This window comes from Rhinoraja longicauda, chromosome 7 (genome assembly GCF_053455715.1).
Source record: "Rhinoraja longicauda isolate Sanriku21f chromosome 7, sRhiLon1.1, whole genome shotgun sequence".
Classification (NCBI taxonomy): Eukaryota; Metazoa; Chordata; class Chondrichthyes; order Rajiformes; family Arhynchobatidae; genus Rhinoraja; species Rhinoraja longicauda.
Genome location: NC_135959.1, coordinates 4,479,271 through 4,507,143, shown reverse-complemented (window position 1 = coordinate 4,507,143; position 27,873 = coordinate 4,479,271). Strand labels below are relative to the sequence as shown.

Genomic DNA, 27,873 nt, shown 5'->3' with positions numbered 1-27,873 from the left:
CTCATCACTAGGGGTTGCCAACCTTCTCACTCCCAAATAAGGGACAAGGTGACGTCACCGCCCCGCGCCCCACGTGACCTCACCCAGCCAGCGGCCACCTGCTCCCACTCCACCAATGGCGGCCGCCCGGGCCGGGAGGCGGGTTGCCACGCAACCTCCGTTATGCAGCGCCTGGGCCTCCGGGCCTACAGTGCCCGGGCCTAGAGTGTCCGGGCCTATAGTGTCCGGGCCTACAGTGTCTGGGCCTACAGCGGCCCCCGGGCCTACAGTGCCAGGCCCCCCTACACTGTCCAGGCCTACAGTGTCCGGGCCTACAGTGCCCGGGTCTAGAGTGTCCGGGCCTATAGTGTCCGGGCCTACAGTGTCTGGGCCTACAGCGGCCCCCGGGCCTACAGTGCCAGGCCCCCCTACAGTGTCCAGGCCTATAGTGTCCGGGCCTACAACGGCCCCCGGGCCTACAGTGCCTGGGCCTACAGTGTCCGGGCCTACAGTGTCCGGGCCTAATACGGGACAAAGGCTGTCCCTTATGGGACAAACTAATTTAGCCCAATATACGGCGTGGCCCGGCTAATACGAGACAGTTGGCAACCCTGCTTGTCACATGTGACAAAGTATTAATTTGTTCATTCATGTTGACCTCCACAAGCTCTCTTGGTGAAATACTTAGTGTCACCACCAGATGGAACCTTTGTTCCAGGGTTCTACACCGAGTCCCATCCAGATGTAAACGTGGACACACGAGAGACTGGAGATGTTGGGATCCCAAGCAAACAAAGAGACCGCTGGAGGGACTCAGTGGGACAGTCGGCGTCTGTGGAGGCAAAGTGATCGTCACCACATCACGTCGAGACCCTTCATCGGGTTCTGTCTTCATTTGAGATTTTCATATCAGTCGATTTGGCTTTGTATATTTTTAGGGAGAAAACGAAGGGGTAGGGTAGCCCAGCGGTAGAGTTGCTGCCTCACAGCGCCGGAGACCCGGGTTCGATCCTGACTACGGGTGCTGTCTGTACGGAGTTTGCACGTTCTCCCAGTGACCTGCGTGGGTTTTCTCCGTGATCTTCGGTTTCCTCCCACACTCCAAAGGCGTGCAGGTTTGTGGGTTAATTGCCTTGGTAAATGTAAAAATTGTCCCTAGTGTGTGTAGGATAGTGTTAATGTTTATAGGTTAATTGGCTTGGTATAAATGTGTCGGAAAGGGTGTCTAAATAAATGTGTCTGAGGAAGGGTGTCGACCCGAAACGTCATCCATTCCTTCTCTCCAGAGATGCTGCCTGTCCCGCTGAGTTACTCCAGCATTTTGTATCTATCTTGGTATAAATGTAAATTGTTCCTAGTGTGTGTGGGATAGCACTAGTGTGCGGGGATCGCTGGTCGGTGCGGACTCGGTGGGCCGAATTGACCGTTTCCGCGCTGCATCTCTAAACTAAAAAATATTTAACTATTTTGTTCAGGTAAAAGGTACAAAATGCTGGAGTAACTCAGCGGGTCAGGCAGCATCTCTGGAGAACATGGATAGGTGACGTTTAGGGTCGGGACTCTTCTTCAGACTGTCCTGGCCCGATACACATATGAAAGGTCCATTGCTCAAGCGGACACAGTGGCCGGAGTGGAGCCGGTCAAGTCCGCACGCGAAGTGATCGCCGAGAACAAGGACGATGTCGGCACTGGGCCTGCACTCGCTGGAGTTCAGAAGGATGAGGGGGACCTCATTGAAACACACAGAATAGTGAAAGGCTTGGGTAGCGTGGATGTGGAGAGGATGTTTCACATTTGTGGGAGAGTCTAGGACTAGAGGTCACAGCCTCAGAATTAAAGGATCTTCATTTAGGAAGGAGATGAGGAGGAATTTCTTTTAGAGGGCGGTGAATCTGTGGAATTCTTTGCCACAGACGGCAGTGGAAGTCAAGGCGATGGATATTTCTAAGGCAGAGATAGATACTGCAGATTCTTGAATAGTACGGGTGTCAGAGGTTACGGGGAGAAGGCGGGAGAATGTGGTTAGGGGGGAGAGACAGATCAGCCACGATTGAATGGCGGAGTAGACTTGATGGGCCGAATGGCCTAATTCTGCTTCTATCGCTTCTGACCTTATGACCAGCCGGACATGCGCAGGAAGAAAATGCAGGTGCTGGTTTACACCGAAGACAGGCACAAAAATCTGGAGTAACTCAGCGGGACAGGCAGCATCTCTGGAGAGGAGTGGGTGACGTTTCGGGTCGAGACCCTTCTTCAGACTCACGTGACAAGGACCACCGAGAACAAGGACCACCGAGAACAAGGACCACCGAGAACAAGGACAAGAACGAAGATGCGAAGGGGGAGGAGGAGGGGGAGGGGGAGGGGGGAGGAGGAGGAGGGGGAGGAGGAGGAGGAGGAGGAGGAGGGGGAGGAGGGGGAGGAGGAGGAGGGGGAGGAGGAGGAGGGGGAGGAGGAGGAGGAGGGGGAGGAGGGAGCAGCGTGTGTCGACTGACAAGGGCAGGAGTGCTTTGAGGACACAGGTTCAAGGTGAAGGGGAAAAGATTTAATAGGAATCTGAGGGGTGACTTTTTCACACAAGAGGCGGTGGGTGTATGGAACAAGCTGCCGGAGGAGGTGGTTGAGGCTGGGACTATCCCAATGTTTAAGAAACTGTTTAGTTTAGAGATACAGCGCGGAAACAGGCCCATTCGGCCTACCGGGTCCACGCCGACCAGCGATCCCCGCACATTAACACTATCCTACACACACTAGGGACAATTTTTACAATTTACATTAAGCCTATTAACCTACATACCTGTACGTCTTTTGAGTGTGGGAGGAAACCAGATGATCTCGGAGAAAACCCCACGCAGGTCACGGGGAGAACGTGCAAACTCCGTTAAGACAGCACCCGTAGTCGGGATCGAACCCGGGTCTCCGGCGCTGCATTCGCCGTTTGGCAGCAACTCTACCGCTGCGCCACCGTGGCCGCCTAGTTAGACAGTTAGACAGGTTTGGAGGGATATGGACCAAACGTGGGCAGGTGGGACTAGTGTAGCTGGGACATGTTGGCCGGTGTGGGCAAGTTGGGCCGAAGGGCCTGCTTCCACGCTGTACCACTCTGTGACTCGATGAGAGGGCCGGTGGGAGAGCGACTGGGGTAATACGCAAGGGCGGCTGCAGGGGGCGACACTGAGACACAGAGGTGGTCGGCAGAGGAGAGGGAAGTTGAGCTAGGCTCACCTGGATCAGAGGTGCTCCTGGACTTCCAAGATACGGACTGGACTTTGCACGGTTTCAGTTCCGTTCAGTTTAGCTTATTGTCACGTGTACCGAGGTCCAGTGAAAAGCTTTTGTTGCGCGCTAACCAGTCAGCGGAAAGACAATACATGATTACAGTCGAGCCGTCCACAGTGTACAGATACAGGATGAAGGGAGTAACGTTTAGTGCAAGGTAAAGCCAGCAAAGTCTGATCAAGGATAGTCCGAGGGTCTCCAATGAGGTGGATAGTAGTTCAGCACTGCTCGCTGGTTGTGGTAGGATGATTCAGTTGCCCGATAACAGCCGGGAAGAAACTGCTCCTGGATCTGGAGGAGTGCGTTTTCACACTTCTGTACCTTTTGCCCGATGGGAGAGGGGAGAAGAGGGAGTGACCGGAGTGAGACTGGACCTTGATGATGCTGCTGGCCTTGCCGAGGCAGCGTGAAGTGTAGATGGAGTCAATGGAAGGGAGGTTGGTTTGTGTGATGGTCTGGGCTGCGTCCACAATCCACATGTTTGTGTTTTCTGTGTTTATTTTTCGTTTCTTTTTGTAAAAACGGCACCAAAATTGTGTCGACTGGGCATTTCATGGTTGTGCAAAAGAATCTCGCTGTGCTGTGCATACATGATGACAAAGAACCGTTGATTGAAGAGTCTGATAACTGTGGTGAAGGTCTCGTTCTTGAATGTGGTGCTGCAGTACCTGCAACTTCATTAGGTAGACATTAGCTGCATAACATTGTGGTCATGAGGCCAGAGTCAGAGAAATGTGAGGTGCTGTTCCTCCAATTTGTGGCCATGAAGCTGGAGTCAGAGACTGCTGGCACAGAGTTTAGGTTTTGGAAGATTGGAGAGATTGTTCTAGTTGGCCAGAACTCTCCCTTCTTCTTCTTCGATTAATGTCACTTGGACAGGTCAGTGTTATGTTCCTGCAGTAGGACTCGACTTGCCAAACACAGTTTACTTTACTCTCAGTATTTCCCTGAAATGAAATGATAATGAGCCCAGCAGTCACTAAAATTGACAAGGCCAAGAATGGTCGACTTGGTCTTCACTGTAAATCTAAAGAGGGACATGGGAACAAAGTAAATCGAAGGGGCAGCTTTTTCCACACAGAGGGTGGTTGGTATATGGAACGAGCTGCCAAAGGAGCCATTCAATCATGGCTGACCTATCTCTCCCTCCTAACCCCATTCTCGTCTAAAGGTTATGGAGAAAGGCAGGAGAATGGGGTTAGGGGGGAGAGATAGATCAGCCATGATTGAATGGCGGAGTAGACTCGATGATCCGAATGGCCTAATTCTATTCCTATTCCTTATGACTGGCCAAAGATTGAGTCAATGATTCCATTTAGTACATCATGGATTGTGAAGCAGGAGAGATGTTCTTGCCTGTTAATTATGCCTGGAACTGCAGATGCTGGTTTACACAAAATGCTGGAGTAACTCAGCGGGCCAGGCAGCATCTCTGGAGAGAAGGAATGGGTGATGTTTCGGGCCGAGACCCTTCTTCAGGGCAAAAGAAAACGAATGGGAAAAAAATAAAACTGCCGTTCTTTCATTGACTTTTATTTTTTCCACAAACGTTAGTTACAATAATGATTTATTACAGCATAATTCAAAATAATCAATGGTTCAATATCGGAAGCTGTCTTTCTTGGATAACACTGATGATGTTATTGGTTACTAGCACCTCTCCTGTGCACTGAGGGGAGATGGCTTGGTGAAGCCATTGCCTTCCTTCCCTCAGTCATTGTTACACATGGAACAGCATCTAGTGATGAGGCACGTTACATATGGGCACATGGGAATCACATTAATACACAGAAAATTTGGTCAATGTGTGAGTTGATCATGAGGTGCTCTAGTAATCGCTCAAAAATAAATCCTCCCCCCCCCCGCCCCCTACATACGACATTACACGCACAATACAGATCAGTGCATTGTAGGCACATGTTGAGAATAGACTGGTGTAGACCCCGGCCAATAATCGGCTCGTCACTGGTGGTTAAACAAATGATGGTTAAACAAATGAGGTTAAACAAATGATTTTGTTTAGTGACACAGGCCCTTCGGCCCACCGAGTCTGCGCATTCCTTCTCTCCGGCAAGGTGCGGTTTACTTCTGGAGGGCAAAAGCTTCTCAAAGCAATTACACTGGAATACTGTTAAATAAATGTGGAGCTAGGTTTGGGGATTAGTTTATTTTCTAGTTGAGAGATACAGAAACAGGCCCTTCGGCCCACCGAGTCTGTGCCGGCCAGGGCTGCCCGCACACTAGCATTATCCTACGCACACTCGGGACAACAATTTACAAGTTTACCAAGCCAATTAACCTACAGGTTAACCGAGTTTAGCGACCTACAAAACTTGTATGTCTTTGGAGTGTGGGAGGAAAGACTGGATGGACTCGGCTTGTAATCGCTGGAATTTAGAAGATTATGGGGGGATCTTATAGAAACTTACAAAATTCTTAAGGGGTTGGACAGGCTAGATGCAGGAAGATTGTTCCCGATGTTGGGGAAGTCCAGAACAAGGGGTCACAGTTTAAGGATAAGGGGGAAGTCTTTTAGGACCGAGATGAGAAAGTTTTTTTTTCACACAGAGAGTGGTGAATCTGTGGAATTCTCTGCCACAGAGGGTAGTTGAGGCCAGTTCATTGACTATATTTAAGAGGGAGTTAGATGTGGCCCTTGTGGCTAAAGGGATCACGGGGTATGGAGAGAAGGCAGGTACAGGATACTGAGTTGGATGATCAGCCATGATCATATTGAATGGCGGTGCAGGCTCGAGGGGCCGAATGGCCTACTCCTGCACCTAGTTTCTATGTTTCTATGCCACTCGAACTGCCGGTCTCTCTCTTAAGTAGGAAGGAACCGCAGATGCTGGTTTACACCGAAGATAGGCACAAAATGCTGGGGTAACTCAGCGGCTCAGGCAGCGTCTCTGGAGAAAAGGAATGGGTGATGTTTTGTGTCTGAAGAAGGGCCTCGACCCGAAACGTCACCTATTCCTTTTCTCCAGAGACGCTGCCTGACCTGCCGAGTTACTCCGGCATTTCGTGTCGACCTGCAGGTCCCTCGTTCAGGATTTAAAACTACAATGAAAGCGTACAGACGTGGTGCCATGTGATTTAAATAAGATCGTGTGTCCCCTCCCCTCCCACTCCACACACTCACACTCACACTCACACTCAGTGGCTCACAGTTTATGCGACCAGCACAAACCGATTATACAAAGGAATCAAATGCCCGACAAGTTTACACCTCTTGTCCGAGATCCTTGCTGCTCAATCAGTCAGTGACAATGTGGCAGTAATGCAGCGGATATCCACTTATGCTACATGGGCCTGGTATTATTTTCCTCTGCACACCACTACCCCCTCCACCATTCTCCCCCCCCAAATCCGAATCCTTTCCAAAACATTTGTTTAGTTTAAAGCTACCTACCGTGAGTCCACACCAGTCCGTTAACGCCATCCTACACACACTGGGGACATTTTACAACTGTACCAAGCCAATCAACCTACAAAGCTGTGCGTCTTTGGAGTGCACCTCATAATACAACGTCGCCAACGTGCCGGAGATGAGCGGAAGGCATGCGATGGAATGAGGGGAGGAGCGTGGGGAATCATCTTCCATCAGTCTTGGCCCCTCTGCTCCGAACATGAAGGCCTGGGTGCTCTCTGCCCGACCAACCAACCAACCCCAGTACAACTCCGCCGCTTGTTCATTGCTGGCGCCTGCATTTCCCCCTCGTGTCGAGAGTCCACGGATACGGTCCGTATAAAACCAGCCGGGCAAAATAGCGAACGAGGGTCAAAGTATTTTGTTTAAAAAATAAAAAAGCAATTAGTTTCCAATATTTGTTCAATATTTTGGCCACATATGCAAAGTCCATGAACATTAGCTGCTCTCAAGGTTTAGTTAATTATATCCGGGGTGCTACCAAAAAAACCCCTAGCAATCATAACACAAGCTGCAGTAACCCTTGCTGATCCACTTTACATAATAACTTCCCACTTAGATCCACAACACCTGGCAGTGCTTTACAAAAATAAATGCAAACTAACTCGCATGATCGGAAATATCTCTGGCTTTCTTGTTGATCCATGATTCCGTCGAAGGTCTCTTGCTCACAAACGCCGACTCTGCAGAACCCGACAAGTCGCTTCCCAGGCCTGAGGTGCACCCCGGCCGGCCGGCTGGCCTTCCCCAGGAGGCTCTGAAGTCCAGTTTGTTTATTGCTTCTTCGGAGACGTGTCCACCCAAATCACAGGCCAGATGCCAAGTAGAAACTGCAAATTAAAAGAGAAACGTCCGCAATTAAAATGCCAGACACAACCTTGCATGCCCGACGTCGGAAGGGCCTCATTGATTGATCGATTGATACTTTATCAACACTGCTTTTCACAAAAGATTTCCAGTGTACACATGGCAATACACTAAACTAAACACACCTGACGTGTCACGGTGAAATTCTTTGTTTTGCATTACACACACAAGGTATGTAACGTATAGGGTGCCGACAGAGTTACGAAGTATTCATTATAGTTCCCAATGGTCTTGCTTTGTTCCCGCCCCCCCCCCCCCCCCCCACGACGGGCCCCTCTTTGTTCCTGGGGACCCCTCCCCCCCCCGATGCCTCGTCCCTCTTTGTTTTCGGCGCCCCTCCCGCCACGCCAGGTCCCTCTTTGTTCTCAGCGGCCCCTCCCCCCACGCCAGGTCCCTCTTTGTTCTCAGCGGCCCCTCCCCCCAGGCCGGGCCCCTCCCCCCCAGGCCGGGCCCCTCTTTGTTCCCGGGGGCCCCTCCCCCCAGGCCGGGCCCCTCTTTGTTCCCGGGGGCCCCTCCCGCCATGCTGGGCCCCTCTTTGTTCCCGGCGGCCCCTCCCCCCGATGCCTCGTCCCTCTTTGTTCAGGTTGGACGTCAGAAACCCCATTCAAGATTGTGGCGGAACAGTGGCGCAGCAGGTAGAGCTGCTGCCTCACAGCATCAGAGATTTAAAGGCCAAAAAAAACCTGCAGCTTGCTGGTTTAAATCGAAGGTAGACACAAAATGCTGGAGTAACTCAGACTTAGCAACTTAGGGTCTGAAGAAGTTGTCTCGACCCGAAACGTCACCCATTCCTTCTCTACTGAGATGCTGCCTGTCCCGCTGAGTTACTCCAGCATTTTGTGTCTACCATCAGAGATTTAGACTTAGACAATAGACAATAGGTGCAGGAGTAGGCCATTCAGCCCTTCGAGCCAGCACCGCCATTCAATGTGATCATGGCTGATCATTCTCAATCAGTACCCCGTTCCTGCCTTCTCCCCATACCCCCTGACTCCGCTATCCTTAAGAGCTCTATCTAACTCTTGAAATACAGAGCAGAAATAGGCCTTTCGGCCCACCGAGTCCGTGGCGACCAGCAGTCCTCATACACTAGCACTATCCCACGAACACCAGGGACAATTTACAATTTAATCAAAGTCAATTAACCTACAAGCCTGTACGTCTTTGGAGTGTGGGAGGAAACCGGAGCGCCCGGAGAAAACGCACGTGGCCACGTGGAGAACGTACAAACTCCGTACAGACAGCACCCGTAGTCAGGATCGAACCCGGGTCTCCGGCGCTGTAAGGCAGCGACTCTACACGCTGCGCCACCTAAAGGTAACGTTTTGCCCAGAAGATGGCACTCCCTCATTACTTAGTGCTGACTCAGGCATGGGTTACGTCTCTGAAGTTGGACCTGAACATACAACCCACAAGTATGAGAGATGGAGGGGGCAGGGAGGGGGAGCCTGACTTTAAATGCCTCCAATTGCAAGCACAATCTCTTCTCTGCGGGAATAAAACAAAGGAATTAAATAGGCTCAGCATCTGGTTCCTGTTTTGTTGCGAATCTGCTAGACAGATGTTGCAGCTTCATAAGAGTTTGTGTCTGCCTGCAGCTTTTCTAAGAGTTTGGTTAGGTCCCATTTGGAGTAATGCTATCTGACTCACCTCTACCCCACTGAGGTCATTGGACTTTGTCTCTGGAACTGATGCATTGCAATGCTACACTATATTCTGTACTCTCTATCTTCCCCTTTGGCCCATTTATTGCACGCGAGTTTGAACTATGTATCTATGTTTAGTTTTAGAGATACAGCGCGGAAACCGGCCCTTCGGCCCACCGAGCCCGCACCGACCAGCGATCCCCGCATATTAACACACTAGGGGCAATTTTATACGAATACATTTATCGCAAGCCAATTAACCTGTACGTCTTTGGAGTGTGGGAGGGAACAGGAGCACCCGGAGAAAACCCACGCGGTCAAAGGGAGAACGTACAAACTTCGTATAGACTATAGAGACGACATACATATAGACAGCACCCGTAGTTTAAGAATAAGGGGTCGGCCATTTAGAACGGAGATGAGGAAAAACTTTTTCAGTCAGAGAGTTGTAAATCTGTGGAATTCACTGCCTCAGAAGGCAGTGGGGGCCAAGTCTCTGAATGCATTCAAGAGAGAACTAGATAGAGCTCTTAAGGATAGCGGAGTCAGGGGGTATGGGGAGAAGGCAGGAACTGGAGTACTGATTGAGAATGATCAGCCATGATCACATTGAATGGTGGTGCTGGCTCGAAGGGCTGAATGGCCTACTCCTGCACCTATTGTCTATTGTACCTATATATGGTACATCTCATCTGCTTGGATAGCATGTAAAATCAAAGCTTTTCACTGTACCTTGGAACATGTGAATGTGACAACAATAAACAACATTAAGTGTTTATTAAGATAAGTGGGTGGGACAGGGGTAAACGCCTAGTGAGTCAACACATTTAAGAACTGGTTTAAACTCCTGTTCCCATGACCATTAAAAGAGTAGATAATTGTTAATGTTCAACTGAATGGAAAAACCACACACTCACACTTTCAATTAAAAGACTTTGTACGGACATGACCTTGCTGTAGAAAACAAAAGCAAACCTCTGAGCTCAGTGCTTGTCTTACCTTCACTTTAGGCCGGTATTTCAAGTATAAAGTTCTTGTGTACATACTGAAAAACATAAACAAGAAACCTGGATCAGAATCAACAGTGCACTGCAAAAGACAAAATCTGCTCAATCATGGTTTAAGAGCAAATCATGTTGTTTTTTTTTGGTTTAGTTTAGAGATAAAGTGCGGAAACAGGCCCTTCAGCCCACCGGGTCCGCGCCGACCAGCGATCCCCGCACATTAACACTATCCTACACACACGAGGGACAATTTTTACATTTACCAGGCCAATTAACCTACAACCCTGTAAGTCTTTGGAGAGTGTCTGAGGAAACCGAAGATCTCGGAGAAAACCCGCGCAGGTCACGGGGAGAACATGCAAACTCCGTACAGACAGTGCCCGTAGTCGGGATGGAACCCGGGTCTCCGGCGCTGCATTCGCTGTAAGGCAGCAACTCTACTGCTGTGCCACACCTTTATTCTGGACTTCTGTTTTTAGCTTGGCCTTACAACACATGGCTTCACTAACCCAACTTATGGCCAACTAAATGCTCTTGCCTGTATGTGCTCGGGTTATAGCACTAAGAACACATTTTTAATGTATAGCCTTAGAATAAAAGGGGCGGCACGGTGGCGCAGTGGTAGAGTTGCTGCCTGACAGCGAATGCAGCGCCGGAGACTCAGGTTCGATTCTGACTACGGGCGCCGTCTGTACGGAGTTTGTACGCTCTCCCCGTGACCTGCATGGGTTTTCTCCGAGATCTTCGGTTTCCTCCCACACTCCAAAGACGTACAGGTATGTAGGTTAATTGGCTGTGCAAATGTAAAAATTGTCCCTAGTGGGTGTAGGATAGTGTTAGTGTGCGGGGATCGCTGGGCGGCGCGGACCCAGTGGGCCGAAGGGCCTGTTTCTGCGCTGTATCTCTAAATCTAAAAAAAAAAATCTCAGAGACAACCCGCGCAGGTCACGGGGAGAACGTACAAACTCCGTACAGACAGCACCCGTAGTCGGGTTGGAACCCGGGTCTCCGGCGCTGCATTCGCTGTAAGGCGGCAACTCTACTGTTGCGCCACTGCGCCTCACAATTATTCTGGACTTCTGTTTTTAGCTTGGCCTTACAACACATGGCTTCACTAACCCAACTTATGGCCAACTAAATGCTCTTGGCTGTATGTGCTCGAGTTATAGCACTAAGAACACATTTTTAATGTATAGCCTCAGAATAAAAGGACGTACCCAGACAGAGGAGATGCGGAGGAATTTCTTTAGCAAGTGGGTGGTGAATCTGTGGAAGACATTGCCACAGGCGGCTGAGCAGGCCAACTCATTGGGTATTTTTAAGGCATAGATTGACAGATTCTTTATTAGCAAGGGTGTCTAGGGTTCAAGGTAGAAGGCAGGGGAATCGGGAAAGAAAGATCAGCCATGATTGCATGGCAGAGTAGACTCAATGGGAAAATGGCCCAATCTACTCTGACGACTTATGAACTAATGAACAATCTCCACTTTAAAAATACCCAATGACTTGAGTTCCACAGCCATCTCATATTCACACGAGCCATTCGGCCCATCAAGTCTACTCCGCCATTCAATCTTTGATCAATCTCTCCCTTCTAACCCCATTCTCCTTCCTTCTCCCCATAACCTCTGACACTCGTACTAATCAAGAGAGAGCTAGATAGAACTCTTAAGGATAGCGGAGTCAGGGGAGAAGGCAGAACGGGGTGCTGATTGAGAATGATCAGCCATGATCACATTGAATGGCGGTGCTGGCTCGAAGGGCCGAATGGCCTCCTCCTGCACCTATTGTCTATTGTCTATAATCAAGAATCTATCTCTGCCTTAAAAATATCCATTGACGTTGCCTCCACAGTCTTCTGTCCCACTGAATTCCGCAGATTCACCAACCTGTGACTAAAGATATTCTTCCTCATCTCCTTCCTAAAGGAACGTCCTTTAATTCTGAGGCGAGGCTGTGACCTCTGGTCCTGGACTCTCCCACTAGTGGAAACATCCTCTCCACATCCACTCTATCCATGCCATTCACTATTCAAATGTTTCCGCAGGCTAAACGATTCCTCCTCATCTCCATTCTAAAGCTACGTCCTTTGACTCTGAGGCTGTGCCCTCTGGTGCTACTAGACTCTCCCACTGTCTTTTCAATAAGATATTTTAATTGGGACCAACCTGATCCTTCAAAAGAACAAACAAGGTCCCAATGAAGAGATGGAGAGAATTCACCCCCCCGGGCAACACTTAATCCTCACTGAAAACGCAAATTATATGGCCAATGTGATAATCGTGCTTGAGAGAACTTGTGTGAACTTGGCTGCCACGGTCTGATCTTTAAATCAACATTCTGATTTTTCCTCCAATTCGGAATAAAACCCACTATTATTCAAACTCGATTACATTTAACTCCACATTGCACTAAATCAAGATCACGATGGTTCAATGTTCAGATAAAGAACAGTGTCCTTTTATACACCTGTGATGCCATTAAAAATGATGAGTTACAGCTTTAAAAAACAAACCTATTTTTACAGCTAACATTTTATTGCCTGATAAGCAACACTCACACACAGTCATTTGACTTGATAGCACGCAAGGTTTTTCACTGTATCTTGGTAAACGTGACCATAATCATAAGATCATGGGATAGAAGCAGAATTAGGCCATTTGGCCCATCAAATCTACTCCGCCATTCAATCATGGTTGATCTATCTCTCCTTCCTAACCCCATTCTCCTGCTTTCTCCCCCGAACCCTGATCAAGAATCTATCTATCTCTGCCTTAAAAATATCCACTGACTTGTCCTCCACAGCCTTCTGTGGCAAAGAATTCCACAGATTCACCACCCTCTAATTAAAGAAATTCCTCCTCATCTCCCTTCCTAAAAGAAAGTCCTAGAGGCGATTATCTCTAGTCTTAGACTTTCCCACAAGTGGAAACATCCTTGCTATTGAGGCAGCGCAGCGTAGGTTCACGAGGTTAATCCCCGGGATGGCGGGACTGTCATATGAGGAAAGATTGGAAAGACTGGGCTTGTATTCACTGGAATTTAGATGGATGAGAGGGGATCTTATAGAGACGTATAAAATTATAAAAGGACTGGACAAGCTAGATGCAGGAAAAATGTTCCCAATGTTGGGAGAGTTCAGAACTAGAGGCCACAGTCTAAAAATCAAGGGGAAGCCATTTAAAACTGTGAGAAGAAACATTTTCACCCAGAGGGTTGTGAATTTGTGGAATTCTCTGCTTCAGTCCTGTATGTCTTTGTGACTCTAAAACTGAAGAAACTCATGCCAACCAAGCTGCCCTATCTGCATTAGTTCAACCTGCCCGTGTTTGGACCATATCCCTCAAAACCTTTCTTATCCATATCGCTGTGTAAATGGCTTTTAAGTAGAAACAAAGAACTGCAGACGCTGGTTAAAGGACACAAAGTGCTGGAGTAACGCAGCGTGTCAGGCAGTATTCCTGGAGTACGTGGATAGGTGACGTTTTGGGTCGAGACCTTTCTGCAGACTGTAGAAGGGTCCCGACCCGAAATGCCACCTGTCGATGTTCTTCAGCGATGCTGCCTGATCTGCTGGGTTTTTAATAGTTCCTTTATTGTCATTGTAACATGAGCCATGTACAACGAAATTGTAAAATGTCAGCCAGTCAGTGCACCATTCAAACATTTCTAAAAGCTAACGATACATACAAGGTAAAATATTTTAAAACAGATAAACAACTAAAATAAATATCATGAAAATAGCACGCATAAACACCCAACCCTACATCCTTCTGTCGATTTCACAGTCTCTTATTATGTATCGCCCCTGCGTTCCTTGGCGGCTACATTTAGTGCCTTTATAGCAGTGGGGTAAAAACTATTTTTAAATCTGTTTGTCCTTGTCCTTGTAGATCTGTACCGTCTGCCTGACGGTAACAGTTCAAACAGGGAGTGTCCGGGGTGGGAAATGTCCTTTATAATACTCTGGGATTTTTTGATGCAGCGGGAACTGTGTAAGTCCTCCAAGGTAAGTAGAGGGCAGCCGACAATCCTCTGGGCGTTGTCAATGGCCCTCTGGAGCGCTTTCCTCTGAGCCGCTGTGCAGCTGGTGTACCATACGCATACACAGTATGTTAGGATGCTCTCAATGTAGCACCGATAAAAGGACAACAGCAGTCTCTGAGTGATGTTATTCTTCCTGAGCACCCTCAGGAAGTGCAGTCTCTGCTGGACCTTTTTCAGCAGCGCAGAGGTGTTCACGCTCCACGTCAGGTCCTCCTCAATATGGATTCCCAGGAAGCGGAAATCCGCCACCCTCTCCACACATTCCCCTCTGATAGATAATGGTACCATGTCCGTTTTATTCTTTCTAAAGTCTATTATTATTTCCTTTGTCTTTAAGGTGTTGAGGAGCAGGTTATTTTCTCCACACCACACTGTCAGCTGCTCCGCCTCATCCCGGTAGGCGTACTCGTCCCCCCCGGTGATGAGTCCCACCACCGTAGTGTCATCCGCAAATTTGACAATGGTGTTGCTGTGGTGGGCGGGGGTGCAGTCATGTGTATAGATGGTGTAGAGCAGGGGGCTCAGCACGCAGCCCTGTGGAGAGCCGGTACTGAGGCTGAGGGCCGTGGATGTGTGATGGCCCACTCTGACCCCAGCTCACTCCACATACCCACCACCCTCTGTGTGAAAAGATTTCCCCTCGGATTCCCATGAAATCTTTCCTCTCTCACCTTAAACCTATCTCGTCTGGTTCTTGATTCCCCATCTCTGGGTGAATGACTGTGCATTATACGCTATCTATTCCCCTGATGATCAAATGCACCTCTTTCAGATCACCCCTCATCCTCCTGCGCTCCAAGAATCAAAATCCTAGCCTGCCCAGCCTCTCAATGTGTGTAGTTACGCCCCTTGTTGTGCTGACCGTATAATAACAGCTCAGGCCAAAAAGTCCTGGCAACATCCTCGTAAATCTTCTCTGCACTCTTTCCAGCTTAATGGCATTTTCATACAACAGGTTGGCCAAAACTGAACATAATAGTCCACATGCATCGTCTTTCAAAATTGGCCAGAATTTTACTGTTTGACCTTGTTTGTTTTTTTTAAAGCTTTAAATCAAATCCAATTATAAATATTCACAAGTTGAAAGCTTGAGTGATTTCAAAATAATGGAAGGTATAGAAGTCTGAGATAAAAGAGGCAGCTTGCTCAGTGAATTGAACAAAACATGAACAAAGCTCTCCAGATTAGGAAATATGTTCAATAGCCCTGCTCTGGCCCCTCATCTCCCCAAATGACTGAAGGCAGAAGTTTGTCGTGAAGACAAGACACAAAATGCTGGAGTAACTCGGCAGGTCGGGCAGCATCCCTGGAGAAAAGGAATGGGTGATATTTCAGGTCAAGACCCTTCTTCAGACAGAAGAGCAGCAGGAATCACAGAGGAGGGATGGGGGACAGTGAGAGAGGGTCTCACACAACTGTCAGTGTGGAGAGGAGAACTTCTCCAAAGTAGGCATACCTTGGGGAGATTTCACAGTGGGGCAGTAAAATGCAGACAAAAGGAACTCAGTTCAGTTTCTGATGAAAGGTCTTGACCCGAAACGTCACCCATTCCTTCTCTCCAGACATGCTGCCTGTCCCGCTGAGTTACTCCAGCATTTTGTGTCTATCTTCAGTCTAAACCAGCATCTGCAGTTCCTTCCTACTAAGTTGAATTTCAGTTTAGTTTATTGTCATGTATACAGAGTGAAAAGCTTTTGTTGCATGCTAACCAGTCAGCGGAAAGACAAGATGTGAATACAAATCGATCCATTTACAGTGTATAGATACATGATAAGGGAATAACGTTTAGTGCAAGGTAAAGCCACCAAAGTCCAATCGAGGATCGTCCGAGGGTGACCAAAGAGGTAGATAGTAGTTCAGGACTGCACTTTGGTTGTGGTAGGATGGTTCAGTTGCCTGATACTAGCCGGGAAGAAACTGTCCCTGAATCTGGTGGTGTGCGTTTTTGCACTTCTGCACCTTTTGCTTGATGGGAGAGGGGAGAAGAGGGAGTGGCCGGGGTGCGACTGGTCCTTGGGTATGCTGCTGGCCTTGCCGAGGCAGTGTGAGGAGTAAGTGGAGTCAATGGAAGGGAGGTCAGTTTTGTGTGATGGTCTGGGCTGCGTCCACAATTAGCTGCAATTTCTTGTGGTCTTGGATGGAGCTGTCGTTCCCAAACCAAGCTGTGACACATCCTGAAAAAAATGCTTTCTATGGTGCATCTGTAGAAGTTGGTGAGAGTCGTAGGGGGCATGCCCCCTACGGCACGGTGGTGCAGCGGTAGAGTTGCTGCCTTACAGCGAATGCGGCGTCGGGTTCGATCCTGACTACGGGCGCCGTCTGTGCGGAGTTTGTACGTTCTCCCCGTGACCTGCGTGGGTTTTCTCCGAGATCTTCGGTTTCCTCCCACACTCCAAAGACGCACAGGTATGTAGGTTAATTGACTGGGTAAATGTAAAAATTGTCCCTAGTGTGTGTAGGATAGTGTTAGTGTGCGTGGATCGCTGGGCGGCGCGGACTCGGTGGGCCGAAGGGCCTGTTTCCGCGCTGTATCTCTAAATCTAAAATCTAAAAAAAAAATCTAAAAAATGCCAAGCTTCCTAAGCCTTCTAAGGAAGTAGAACAAATGCTGATGTTGGTTTACAATAAAAGACACACCGTTTTTTTTTCTTTGTTTTCATATTGTTTACCATAAGATATGGACATCCCAGGGCACTACCAATTAGAACCCTCCCCAATTGCCCTTGAACAGAATATCTTGCTAAGTTACTCAAAGTCGACCACATTAATGTGGGTCAGAAAATAATCATGTAGGATGGTAGTTTTCTTTCCCTGAAAGACGTTGGTGAATCAAATGTTTTTAATAACAACTTGCAAAAACATCACGGTCACTATTGCGTATGCTCGCTTTTTATTTTGTTTCGTTTTAATCATCTGAATTTAAATTCTCCATTTGCTGTGGCAGGAATCGAACTTGCGATTCCTAAGCATTCATCTGACCAATGAATTATTAGCTTAGCACTGTCCAAGTCTCTCGATGGTATGTATCTACACCCGAAAGCTCAGAATGGCAGGCAGTGACTAGTGGGGTACCGCAAGGCTCGGCGCTGGGACCGCAGCTATTTACAATATACATTAATGACTTGGATGAAGGGATTAAAAGTACCATTAGCAAATTTGCAGATGATACAAAGCTGGGTGGTAGTGTGAGCTGTGAGGAAGATGCTATGAGGTTGCAGGGTGACTTGGACAGGTTGTGTGAGTGGGCGGATGCATGGCAGATGCAGTTTAATGTGGATAAGTGTGCGGTTATCCACTTTGGTGGTAAGAATAGGAAGGCAGAGTATTATCTGAATGGTGTCAAGTTAGGAACAGGGGACGTACAACGAGATCTGGGTGTCCTAGTGCATCAGTCACTGAAAGGAAGCATGCAGGTACAGCAGGCAGTGAAGAAAGCCAATGGAATGTTGGCCTTCATTACAAGAGGAGTTGAGTATAGGAGCAACGAGGTCCTTCTGCAGTTGTACCGGGCGCTAGTGAGACCGCACCTGGAGTACTGTGTGCAGTTTTGGTCTCCAAATTTGAGGAAGGATATTCTTGCTATTGAGGGCGTGCAGCGTAGGTTTACTAGGTTAATTCCCGGAATGGCGGGGCTATCATATGTTGAAAGACTGGAGCGACTAGGCTTGTATACACAGGAATTTAGAAGGATGAGAGGAGATCTTATCGAAACGTATAAGATTATTAAGGGGTTGGACACGTTAGAGGCAGGAAACATGTTCCCAATGTTGGGGGAGTCCAGAACTAGGGGCCACAGTTTAAGAATAAGGGGTAGGCCATTTAGAACTGAGATGAGGAAAAACTTTTTCGGTCAGAGAGTTGTGAATCTGTGGAATTCTCTGCCTCAGAAGGCAGTGGAGGACAATTCTCTGAATGCATTCAAGAGAGAGCTAGATAGAGCTCTTAAGGATAGCGGAGTCAGGGGGTATGGGGAGAAGGCAGGAACGGGGTACTGATTGAGAATGATCAGCCATGATGATCACATTGAATGGCGGTGCTGGCTCGAAGGGCCGAATGGCCTTCTCCTGCACCTATTGTCTATTGTCTAAAAGTTCTAAATGTCAGTTGGAGGGACCGCCCCACCAGCGCCCAGCTCCATGGGGAGATTCCACCTCAGACAGAGAAGGTCAGGTGGAGGAGGATGAGGCTCGCTGGCCATTGCCACCGCCGTCCAGAAACCCCAGCAAACAAGGCTGTGCTGAGGGGAGCCCACCCATGGAAGACAGAACCCGGGACTACCAAACAAGACCATGCCGAAGACGTTGATGGAAGACGCATGCGTAGAGACGAAAGAGGAGCTTGCCAGCTGCACGGAGGACAGCGATGTGTGGGGCGTCCATCACCGTGCCCGTCGCAAACCTGCACCACTGCGTCGCTAATGCTATCAACGATTTTAAATTAAAATGAGTGACATAACCAGCACACCATCAAACCAAAAAACAAAGGCTGGAGTAACTCAGCGAATCGGGCAGCATCACCGGTCAGGCCCCTTTAGTTTATTTTACTCTAGAGATACAGCGTGGAAACAGGCCCTTCGGCCCACCATGTCTGCGATGACCAGCGGTCACCCGTACACTTGTTCTATCTTACGCACACAGGGACAATTTTACAGAAGCCAATTAACCTACAAACTTGCACGTCTTTGGAATGTGGGAGGAAACCGGAGCACCCGGAGAAAACCCACGTGGTCACAGGGAGAACGTACAAACTCCAACGCACAGCACTCATAGTCAGGGCGGTGAATCTGTGGGATTCTTTGCCACTGAAGGCTGTGGAGGCCAAGTCAATGGATATTTTTAAGGCAGGGATAGATATAGATTCTTGATTAGTGTGGGTGTCAGGGGTTATGGGGAGAAGGCAGGAGAATGGGGGTCACGAGGGAGAGGTAGATCACCATGATTGAATGGCGAAGTAGACTTGATGGGCTGAATGGCCTAATTCTGCTCCTATCATATGATCTTATAATTATTGTTACGTTTACCAAGATACAGTGAAAAACCTTGTGTGCCATCTAGCCACATTACAGTGCGTGAGTACTGCATACCAGGCAACAAAATGTTAGCAGTAAAAATAGGTTTGTTTTTTAAAGGTGTAACTCGTCATTTTTAATGGCATCACACGTGTATAAAAGGGCACTGTTCTTTCTCTGAACATTGAACCATCGCGATCTTGGTTTAGTGCAATGTGGAGTTAAATGTAATCGAAATTGAATAATAGTGGGTTTTATTCCGAATTGGAGGAAAAATCAGAATGTTGATTTAAAGATCTGACAGTGGCAGCCAAGTTCATACAAGTTCTCTCAAGCACGAATATCACATTGGCCATATAATTTGTGTTTTCAGTGAGGATTAAGTGTTGCCCGGGGGGTAAATTCTCTCCTTCTCTTCATTGGGACCTTGTTTGTTCATTTGAAGGATCAGGTCGGTCCCAGTTAAAATATCTTATTGAAAAGACAGTGGGAGAGTCTAGTAGCACCAGAGGGCACAGCCTCAGAGTCAAAGGACGTAGCTTTAGAATGGAGATGAGGAGGAATTTCTTTAGTCAGAGGGTGGTGAATCTGTGGAACGCATTGCCATAGATGGATGTGAATGCCAAGTCAATGGGTATTTGTAAAGCAGAGATTGTTCATAAATTATGAGGAGAGTTAGATTATTATCCGAATGTTGTCAGATTAGGAAAAGGGGAGATGCAACGAGACCTAGGTGTCCTTGTACATCAGTCACTGAAAGTAAACATGCAGGTACAGCAGGCAGTGAAGAAAGCTAATGGCATGTTGGCCTTCATAGCGAGAGGATTTGAGTATAGGAGTAAGGTGGTCCTACTGCAGTTGTACAGGGCCCTGGTGAGACGGCACATGTGTGCAGTTTTGATCTCCTAATTTGAGGATAGGCTATCTTGCTATTGAAGGAGTGCAGCATAGGTGGGTTCACAAGGTTAATTCCCAGGATGGCGGGACTGACATATGATGAAAGAATGGATCGACTGGGCTTATATTCACTGGAATTTAGAAGGATGAGAGGGGATCTTATAGAAACGTAAAATTCTTAAGGGATTGGACAGGCTAGATGCAAGGAAAAATGTCCCCCATGTTGGGGGAGTGCAGAACCAGGGGTTACAGTTTAAGAATAAGGGGTAGGCCATTTAGGACTGAGATGAGGAAAAAAATATTCAGCCAGAGTTGTGAATCTGTGGAATTCTGTGCCATTCAATCATGACTAATCTATCTTTCCCTCTCAAACCCATTCCCCTGCCTTCGCTTCATAACCTCTGATACCCTTATTAATCAAGAATCTGTCAATCTCTGACTTAAAAATACCCACTGACAGCCTCCACAGCCGCCTGTGGCAATAAATTCTACGGCTTCACCGCCCTCTGGCTAAAGAGGTTCCTCCGCATCCCCTTTCTCAGGGCACGTCCTTTTATTCTGAGGCGAAACATGAAAAATGTGTTTAGTTTGGTTTAGTTTACAGATGCCACGTGGAAACTGGCCCTTCAGCTCACTGAGTCCGCACCGACCGGCAATCCCCGCACATTGACACGGTCCTACACACACAAGGGACCATTTACCCTTATACCAAGCCAATTAACCTACAAATCTGTCTCCTATCACTTACGACCTTATGAATCCTGGGTATTTATTTCACAAAATGCTGGAGTAACTCAGCAGGTCAGGCAGCATCTCAGGAGAGAAGGAATGGGTTTCGGGTCGAGACCCTTCTTCAGACTGATGTCAGGTGGGCGGGACAAAGGAAGGATAGAGGGAGAGACAGGAAGATAGAGGGAGAACTGGGAAGGGGGAGGGGAAGAGAGGGACAGAGGAACTATCTAAAGTTGGAGAAGTCAATGTTCATGCCGCTGGGCTGCAAGCTGCCCAAGCGAAATATGAGGTGCTGTTCCTCCAATTTGCGGTGGGCCTCACTATGACAATGGAGGAGGCCCATGACAGAAAGGTCAGACTGGGAGTGGGAGGGGGAGTTGAAGTGCTCAGCCACCGGGAGATCAGGTTGGTTGTGGACTGAGCGAAGGTGTTGAGCGAAGCGATCGCCGAGCCTGCGTTTGGTTTCGCCGATGTAGAGAAGTTGACATCTAGAGCAGCGGATGCAATAGATGAGGTTGGTGAGGATACAATAGATGAGGATACAAATAGATGAATCCTGGTCGCTGGTAGTGTAAGGAAACAACTCTATAGTTGCACAACCGATCTGCCGCTTCTTCAGAACCGACCTGAATCTTTGCCTATCCATGTTTTCCAGAGATGCTGCCCGACCTGCTGAGTTACTCCAGCACTTTTGTGTTTGACACTACCATACCAATTAATTTTGGATTAATTGATACCTTCAAAATTAATTAATTAGCCTGTTGTTGAAGAGGGGTGTGAATTACTGGAGTAACCGGTATTATTAAATTTGTGAATACATTTATCGGGGTTGACTCAGTAGTGGTATTATCGCCTTGAAGAAATAGACAATAGATGCAGGAGTAGGCCATTCAGTCGTTCGTGCCAGCACCGCCATTCAATGTGATCATGGCTGATCATTCTCAATCAGTACCCTGTTCCTGCCTTCTCCCCATACCCCCTGACTCCACTATCCTTAAGAGCTCTATCTAGCTCTCTCTTGAATGCATGCAGAGAATTGGCCTCCACAGCCTTCTGAGGCAGAGAATTCCACAGATTCACAACTCTCTGACTGAAAAAGTTTTTCCTCATCTCCATTCTAAATGGCCTACCCCTTATTCTTAAACGGTGGCCCCTGGTTCTGGACTCCCCCAACATTGGGAACATGTTTCCTGCCTCTAACGTGTCCAACCCCTTAATAATCTTACATGTTTCGATAAGATCCCCTCTCATCCTTCTAAATTCCAGTGTATACAAGCCTAGTCGCTCCAGTCTTTCAGTCACCGTGAATTAAAGATCTTCTCCGGCAACTTGTCTGCAGTATCAAAACTAACACAAGTTAGGGAGTGCTGCAGAGTCAAATATTGAGGAGCTACCTGTAGACCCGAGACACAAATGTTTTGCTGTCAGCTAGTTTAATGTGAGCTGGATGGAGCAATGTTTTCCAGCCGCATCAAGTGGCTGTAAAGCTACCAGCCAAATTGTAGTTCGTCAGTAATTGACCCTTGCTTGTTATCTGGATTTTTGCTTTCACATTGTATAACAAGTCATTCAGTTGATTTACCACATCGAAGTATGACGGCACTTTGCAAAGTTGTAAAAGCAACTTGTTGTTCTTTTCACATGCACAAAGGTCTCCTTTATTGCTACTGTTATCGAATCAGGATCGTGTGGCACAGGTTACTGATTGTGGATGATCAGCCATGATCACAATGAATGGCGGTGCTGGCTCAAAGGGCCGAATGGCCTCCTCCTGCACCTATTTTCTCTGTTTCTATGTGTCCTGGCCTCTGGCGTGGCACCCCTTACACTCCCATATCTCTGGTGTCCCTCTCCCCTGTCTCTTAGTCTGAAGAAGGGTCTCGACCCAAAACACCACCTAATCCTTCTCTCCAGAGATGCTGCCTGTCCCGCTGAGTTACTCCAGCATTTTGAGTCTACTGCTGCACCACCCAAGGTGAAAAAATGAAGACAATTCTTCCTCAGATCTACTCCAAATATCTTCCCCCTCACTCTCAACCAATGTCATATCTTTATTTTGAAACCTCTGTTATGCACTCAATAGACAATAGACAATAGGTGCAGGAGTAGGCCATTCGGCCCTTCGAGCCAGCACCACCATTCAATGTGATCATGGCTGATCATTCTAAATCAGTACCCCGTTCCAGCCTTCTCCCCATACCCCCTGACTCCGCTATCCTTAAGAGCTCTATCTAGCTCTCTCTTGAATGCATTCAGAGAATTGGCCTCCACTGCCTTCTGAGGCAGAGAATTCCACAGATTTACAACTCTCTGACTGAGAAAGTTTTTCCTCGTCTCCATTCTAAATGGCCTACCCCTTATTCTTAATCTGTGGCCCCTGGTTCTGGACTCCCCCAACATTGGGAACATGTTTCCTGCCTCTAACTTGTCCAACCTCTTAATAATCGTATATGTTTCGATAAGATCCCCTCTCATCCTTCTAAATTCAAGTGTATACAAGCCCAGTCGCTCCAGTCATCCAACATATGACAGTCCCGCCATTCTGGGAATTAACCTAGTAAACAAGTTTCTCACTCTTTGGCAATGTCTTGTACTAGCTTGTACTCGGCTTGTACTCGCTGGAATTTAGAAGATTGAGGGGGGGATCTTATAGAAACTTACAAAATTCTTAAGGGGTTGGACAGGCTAGATGCAGGAAGATTGTTCCCGATGTTAGGGAAGTCCAGAACAAGGGGTCACAGTTTAAGGATAAGGGGGAAGTCTTTTAGGACCGAGATGAGAAAGTTTTTTTTCACACAGAGAGTGGTGAATCTGTGGAATTCTCTGCCACAGAAGGTAGTTGAGGCCAGTTCATTGGCTATATTTAAGAGGGAGTTAGATGTGGCCCTTGTGGCTAAAGGGATCAGGGGGTATGGAGAGAAGGCAGGTACAGGATACTAAGTTGGATGATCAGCCATGATCATATTGAATGGCGGTGCAGGCTCGAAGGGCCGAATGGCCTACTCCTGCACCTATTTTCTATGTTTCTATGTCTATGCCACTCATTATATTGAGGAGCTCTCTCAAGACGTCCGGACTCAGTCCTCTCTGCTTCAAGGAAAACAAACCCAGCCCATCCAGAAGAAACAATGAACTGCAGATGCTGGTTTACAAAACATGAGTTGGGAGTAACTCAGTGGGTCAGGCAGCATCTCTGGAGAGCATGGTTCAGGGATCAGTTTTGGGTCCGAAGAAGGGTGCCAACCCAAAACGCCACCTCCACATGTTCTCCAGAGATGCTGCCTGAGCCGCTGAGTTACCCCAGTACTTTGTGTCCAGCCCATCCAATCGTTCCCCATAAATTTTCCGCACCATCCCAGGGTACAGATACGAGCTGAAACCTGAAGCAGACGTCCATTTGCTTGGAAGGGTAAAGGTACACCCATTGAAAGACAGGAACTATGCAAACAGACAGTGCAAATGCGTTTCATTTTTAAAGTCTGAATTCGTGAGGATATTAGTGGAATTGGTTGAATGTCTGAATCGCGGCTTTGTTTGAAATACATTAACAAGCCAAAGACACGACACAAGGTATATCCTTGGGAGAAAGGAGTTAAAAACATAGCTTTAGGATAGTTATATACCAGCAGTAAAGGGCGATATCGCTGCCATCAAACCTACCTGAAGAGAATGTGCAGGTAAGAGCCTAGACCTGTTAGAATGTGCCACCATGCATGAAACTGTGTCAGGGCACCAAGGAGATGCAATGGTACCTTTTGCCTGATGGTCCTGAGGAATGGAAGAAAAAAACTTTGATTACCGATTGTGGACGATCAGCCATGATCAAAATGAATGGCGGTGCTAGCTCGAAGGGCCGAACGGCCTCCTCCTGCACCTATTTTCTATGTTTCTCTATTTCTGAGATGTGGGAGGAAACCGGAGCATCCGGAGGAAAGCCAGGTGGTCAAAGGGAGAACGTGCAAACCTCACACAGACAGCACCCAAGATCAGGATCGAACCAGTGTCTCGGGCGCTGTGAGGTGGCAGCTTTACCAGCTGCACCACCCTCTGAACTGTGGGGCCCAAGTACCATTTCTAAAAACATACCATTTAGTTTCTACTCAAATAATTTCCCCTTTGCCCTTCCAACTGAAGTTTATGAGAAGTGGTTCAAAGTTCAGTGAGAGGTTTAGTTCCACAGTTCTGCTGGAAGGAATTTCACCCTGTACCCAGGCTAAGCATCGCACATCTCAGGAGAAATCTGTTGTGCAGGCGTGCAGCGTAGGTTTACTAGGTTAATTCCCGGAATGGCGGGACTGTCATACGTTGAAAGGCTGGAGCGACTAGGCTTGTATACACTGGAATTTAGAGGGATGAGAGGAGATCTTATCGAAACGTATAACATTATTAAGGGGTTGGACACGTTAGAGGCAGGAAACATGTTCCCAATGTTGGGGGAGTCCAGAACAAGGGGCCACAGTTTAAGAATAAGGGGTAGGCCATTTAGAACTGAGATGAGGAAAACCTTTTTCAGTCAGAGAGTTGTGAATCTGTGGAATTCTCTGGCTCAGAAGGCAGTAGAGGCCAATTCTCTGAATGCATTCAAGAGAGAGCTAGGTAGAGCTCTTAAGGATAGCGGAGTCAGAGGGTATGGGGAGAAGGCAGGAACGGGGTACTGATTGAGAATGATCAGCCATGATCACATTGAATGGCGGTGCTGGCTCGAAGGGCCAAATGGCCTCCTCCTGCACCTATTGTCTATTGTTTGTATCCACTGCAATTGACCTACTTGAAGGATAATGGATAAATATTACCGCATTTGATCAGCCTGCCCCCAAGAGCTATCAGAGAAGGTAGAATAAAAATATACCTCAAATTATCACATAAGATGTTGTCCACATTCCAGAGGATAAAGCCCATCAGAAATACACCTAGAGATGTGTAGGCAAGAGGCCTCAGCCACGGGTAGACCCTGCAAGAAAAATAAAAGTCATAATCTTGGATCTTGTAGAAACGTATAAAAGTCTTAAGGAATTGGACGGGCTAGCCACAGGAAAAATGTTCCCAATGTTGGGGGAGTCCAGAACCAGGGGTCACAGTTTAAGATTAAGGGGTTAAGATTAAGATTAAGCCCTTTAGGACTGAGATGATGAAAAACCTTTTTCACACAGAGAGTTGTGAATCTGTGGAATTCTCTGCCACAGAAGGCAGTGAAGGCCAATTCACTGGATGTTTTCAAGAGGGAGTTACAATTTAGCTCTTAGGGCAAACGGAATCAAGGGATATGGGGAAAAAAGCAGGAACGGGGTACTGATTTTGGATGATCAGCCGTGATCGTATTGAATGGCGGTGCAGGCTTGAAGGGCCGAATGGCCTACTACTGCACCTACAGTGCATTCAGAAAGTATTCAGACCCATTCACTTTTCCCACATTTTGCTACGTTACAGCCTTATTTAAAAATGGATTTAATTTGGGGTTTTTTATCATCAAACTAAACACAATACCTACCCCATGATAAAAAAGCAAAAACAGGTGTTTAGAAATTTTTGCAAAGTAATTAAAAAGAAATAACTGAAATATCACATTTACATAAGTATTCAGACCCTTTACTCAGCACTTTGTTAAGGCACCTTTGGCAGCGATTACAGCCTCAAGTCTTCTTGGGTATGACGCTACAAGCTTGGCACACCTGTATTTGGGCAATTTCTCCCATTCTTCTCTGCAGATCCTCTCAAGCTCTGTCAGGTTGGATGGGGATGCACAGCTATTTTCAGGTCCCTCCAGAGATGTTCGATCGGGTTCAAGTCTGGGCTCTGGCTGGGCCACTCAAGGACATTCACAGACTTGTCACGAAGCCACTCCTCCGTTGCCTTGGCTGTGCGCTTAGGGTCGTTGTCCTGTTGGAAGGTGAACCTCTGCCCCAGTCTGAGGTCCAGCACGCTCTGGAGCAGGTTTTCATCAAGGATCTTTCTGTACTTTGCTCCGTTCATCTATCCCTCGTTCCTGACTAGTTCCAGTTCCTGCCGCTGAAAAACATCTCCACAGCATGATGCTTCACCGTAGGTATGGCCAGGTGATGAGCGGTGCCGCTTGGCATTCAGGCCAAAGAGTTCAATCTTGGTTTCATCAGACCAGAGAATCTTGTTTCTCGTGGTCTGAGAGTCCTTTAGGTGCCTTTTGGCAAACTCCAGGCAGGCTATCATGTGCCTTTTACTGAGGAGTGGCTTCTGTCTGGCCACTCTACCGTAAAGGCCTGATTGGTGGAGTGCTGCAGATATAGTTGTCCTTCTGGAAGGTTCTCCCATCTTCACAGAGGAACTCTGGAGCTCTGCCAGAGTGACCATCGGGTTCTTGGTCACATCCCTGACCAAGGTCCTTCTCCACCGATTGCTCAGTTTGGCCGGGCGGCCAGCTCTATGAAGAGTCCTGGTGGTTCCAAAGTTCTTTCATTTAAGAATGACGGAGGCCACTATGCTCTTCGGGACCTGCAATGCTGCAGAATTTGCAACCCAGTGTATCCAATTTCAAGGAGATGGACCTTCTGTGAAAATGTCTTTTACTACAAACATTAAAACCGTAAGATTAAATGCATAAGTTCATAAATGCAAGCCAATCAGGCATTCTTAAACCAGATTAAAGCTCGGTAATAACAGAAAGAGCTAGACAAATACTCGGCAGGGTAGGCAACATCTGCAGATTGAATGTTTTAGATCAATGGCCTTCCATTCTCCATGGATACTGTCTGACCTGTTGAGTATTTCCAGAATCTGCATTTTCTTTTTGATTTTCAATTAAAGTTGGTTAGAGTCATAGTCATGCAGCATGGAAGCAGGCCCTTCGGCCCAACTTTCCCATGCTGACCAGCATGCCCCATCTATACTTGTCCCACCTACCTGTATTTAGTCCATACCCTTCTAAACCTATCCTATCCATGTACCTGTAGATTTTTTTTTTTAATGTTGTGATAGTATCTACCTCAACTACAGATTGTACGTTCTCCCCGA

The 27,873-nt window shown here is 47.6% G+C and overlaps 1 protein-coding gene across 1 annotated transcript in view; it reads right to left on the bottom strand.

Annotated features, from left to right (window-relative positions):
* Nucleotides 1-4,613: 4,613 nt before the first annotated feature.
* The window catches only part of acer3 (alkaline ceramidase 3), a 159,955-nt gene continuing 136,695 nt past the window's right edge, over nucleotides 4,614-27,873 (bottom strand). Inside the window, exons 8-11 of the mRNA XM_078402009.1 lie at nucleotides 25,739-25,840; nucleotides 24,550-24,657; nucleotides 10,201-10,246; nucleotides 4,614-7,518 (exon numbers count right to left, since the gene is read on the bottom strand). Coding sequence (XP_078258135.1) covers nucleotides 7,462-7,518; nucleotides 10,201-10,246; nucleotides 24,550-24,657; nucleotides 25,739-25,840 — 313 coding nt within the window. The 3' untranslated portion in view covers nucleotides 4,614-7,461. The remainder of the gene's footprint in view (nucleotides 7,519-10,200; nucleotides 10,247-24,549; nucleotides 24,658-25,738; nucleotides 25,841-27,873) is intronic.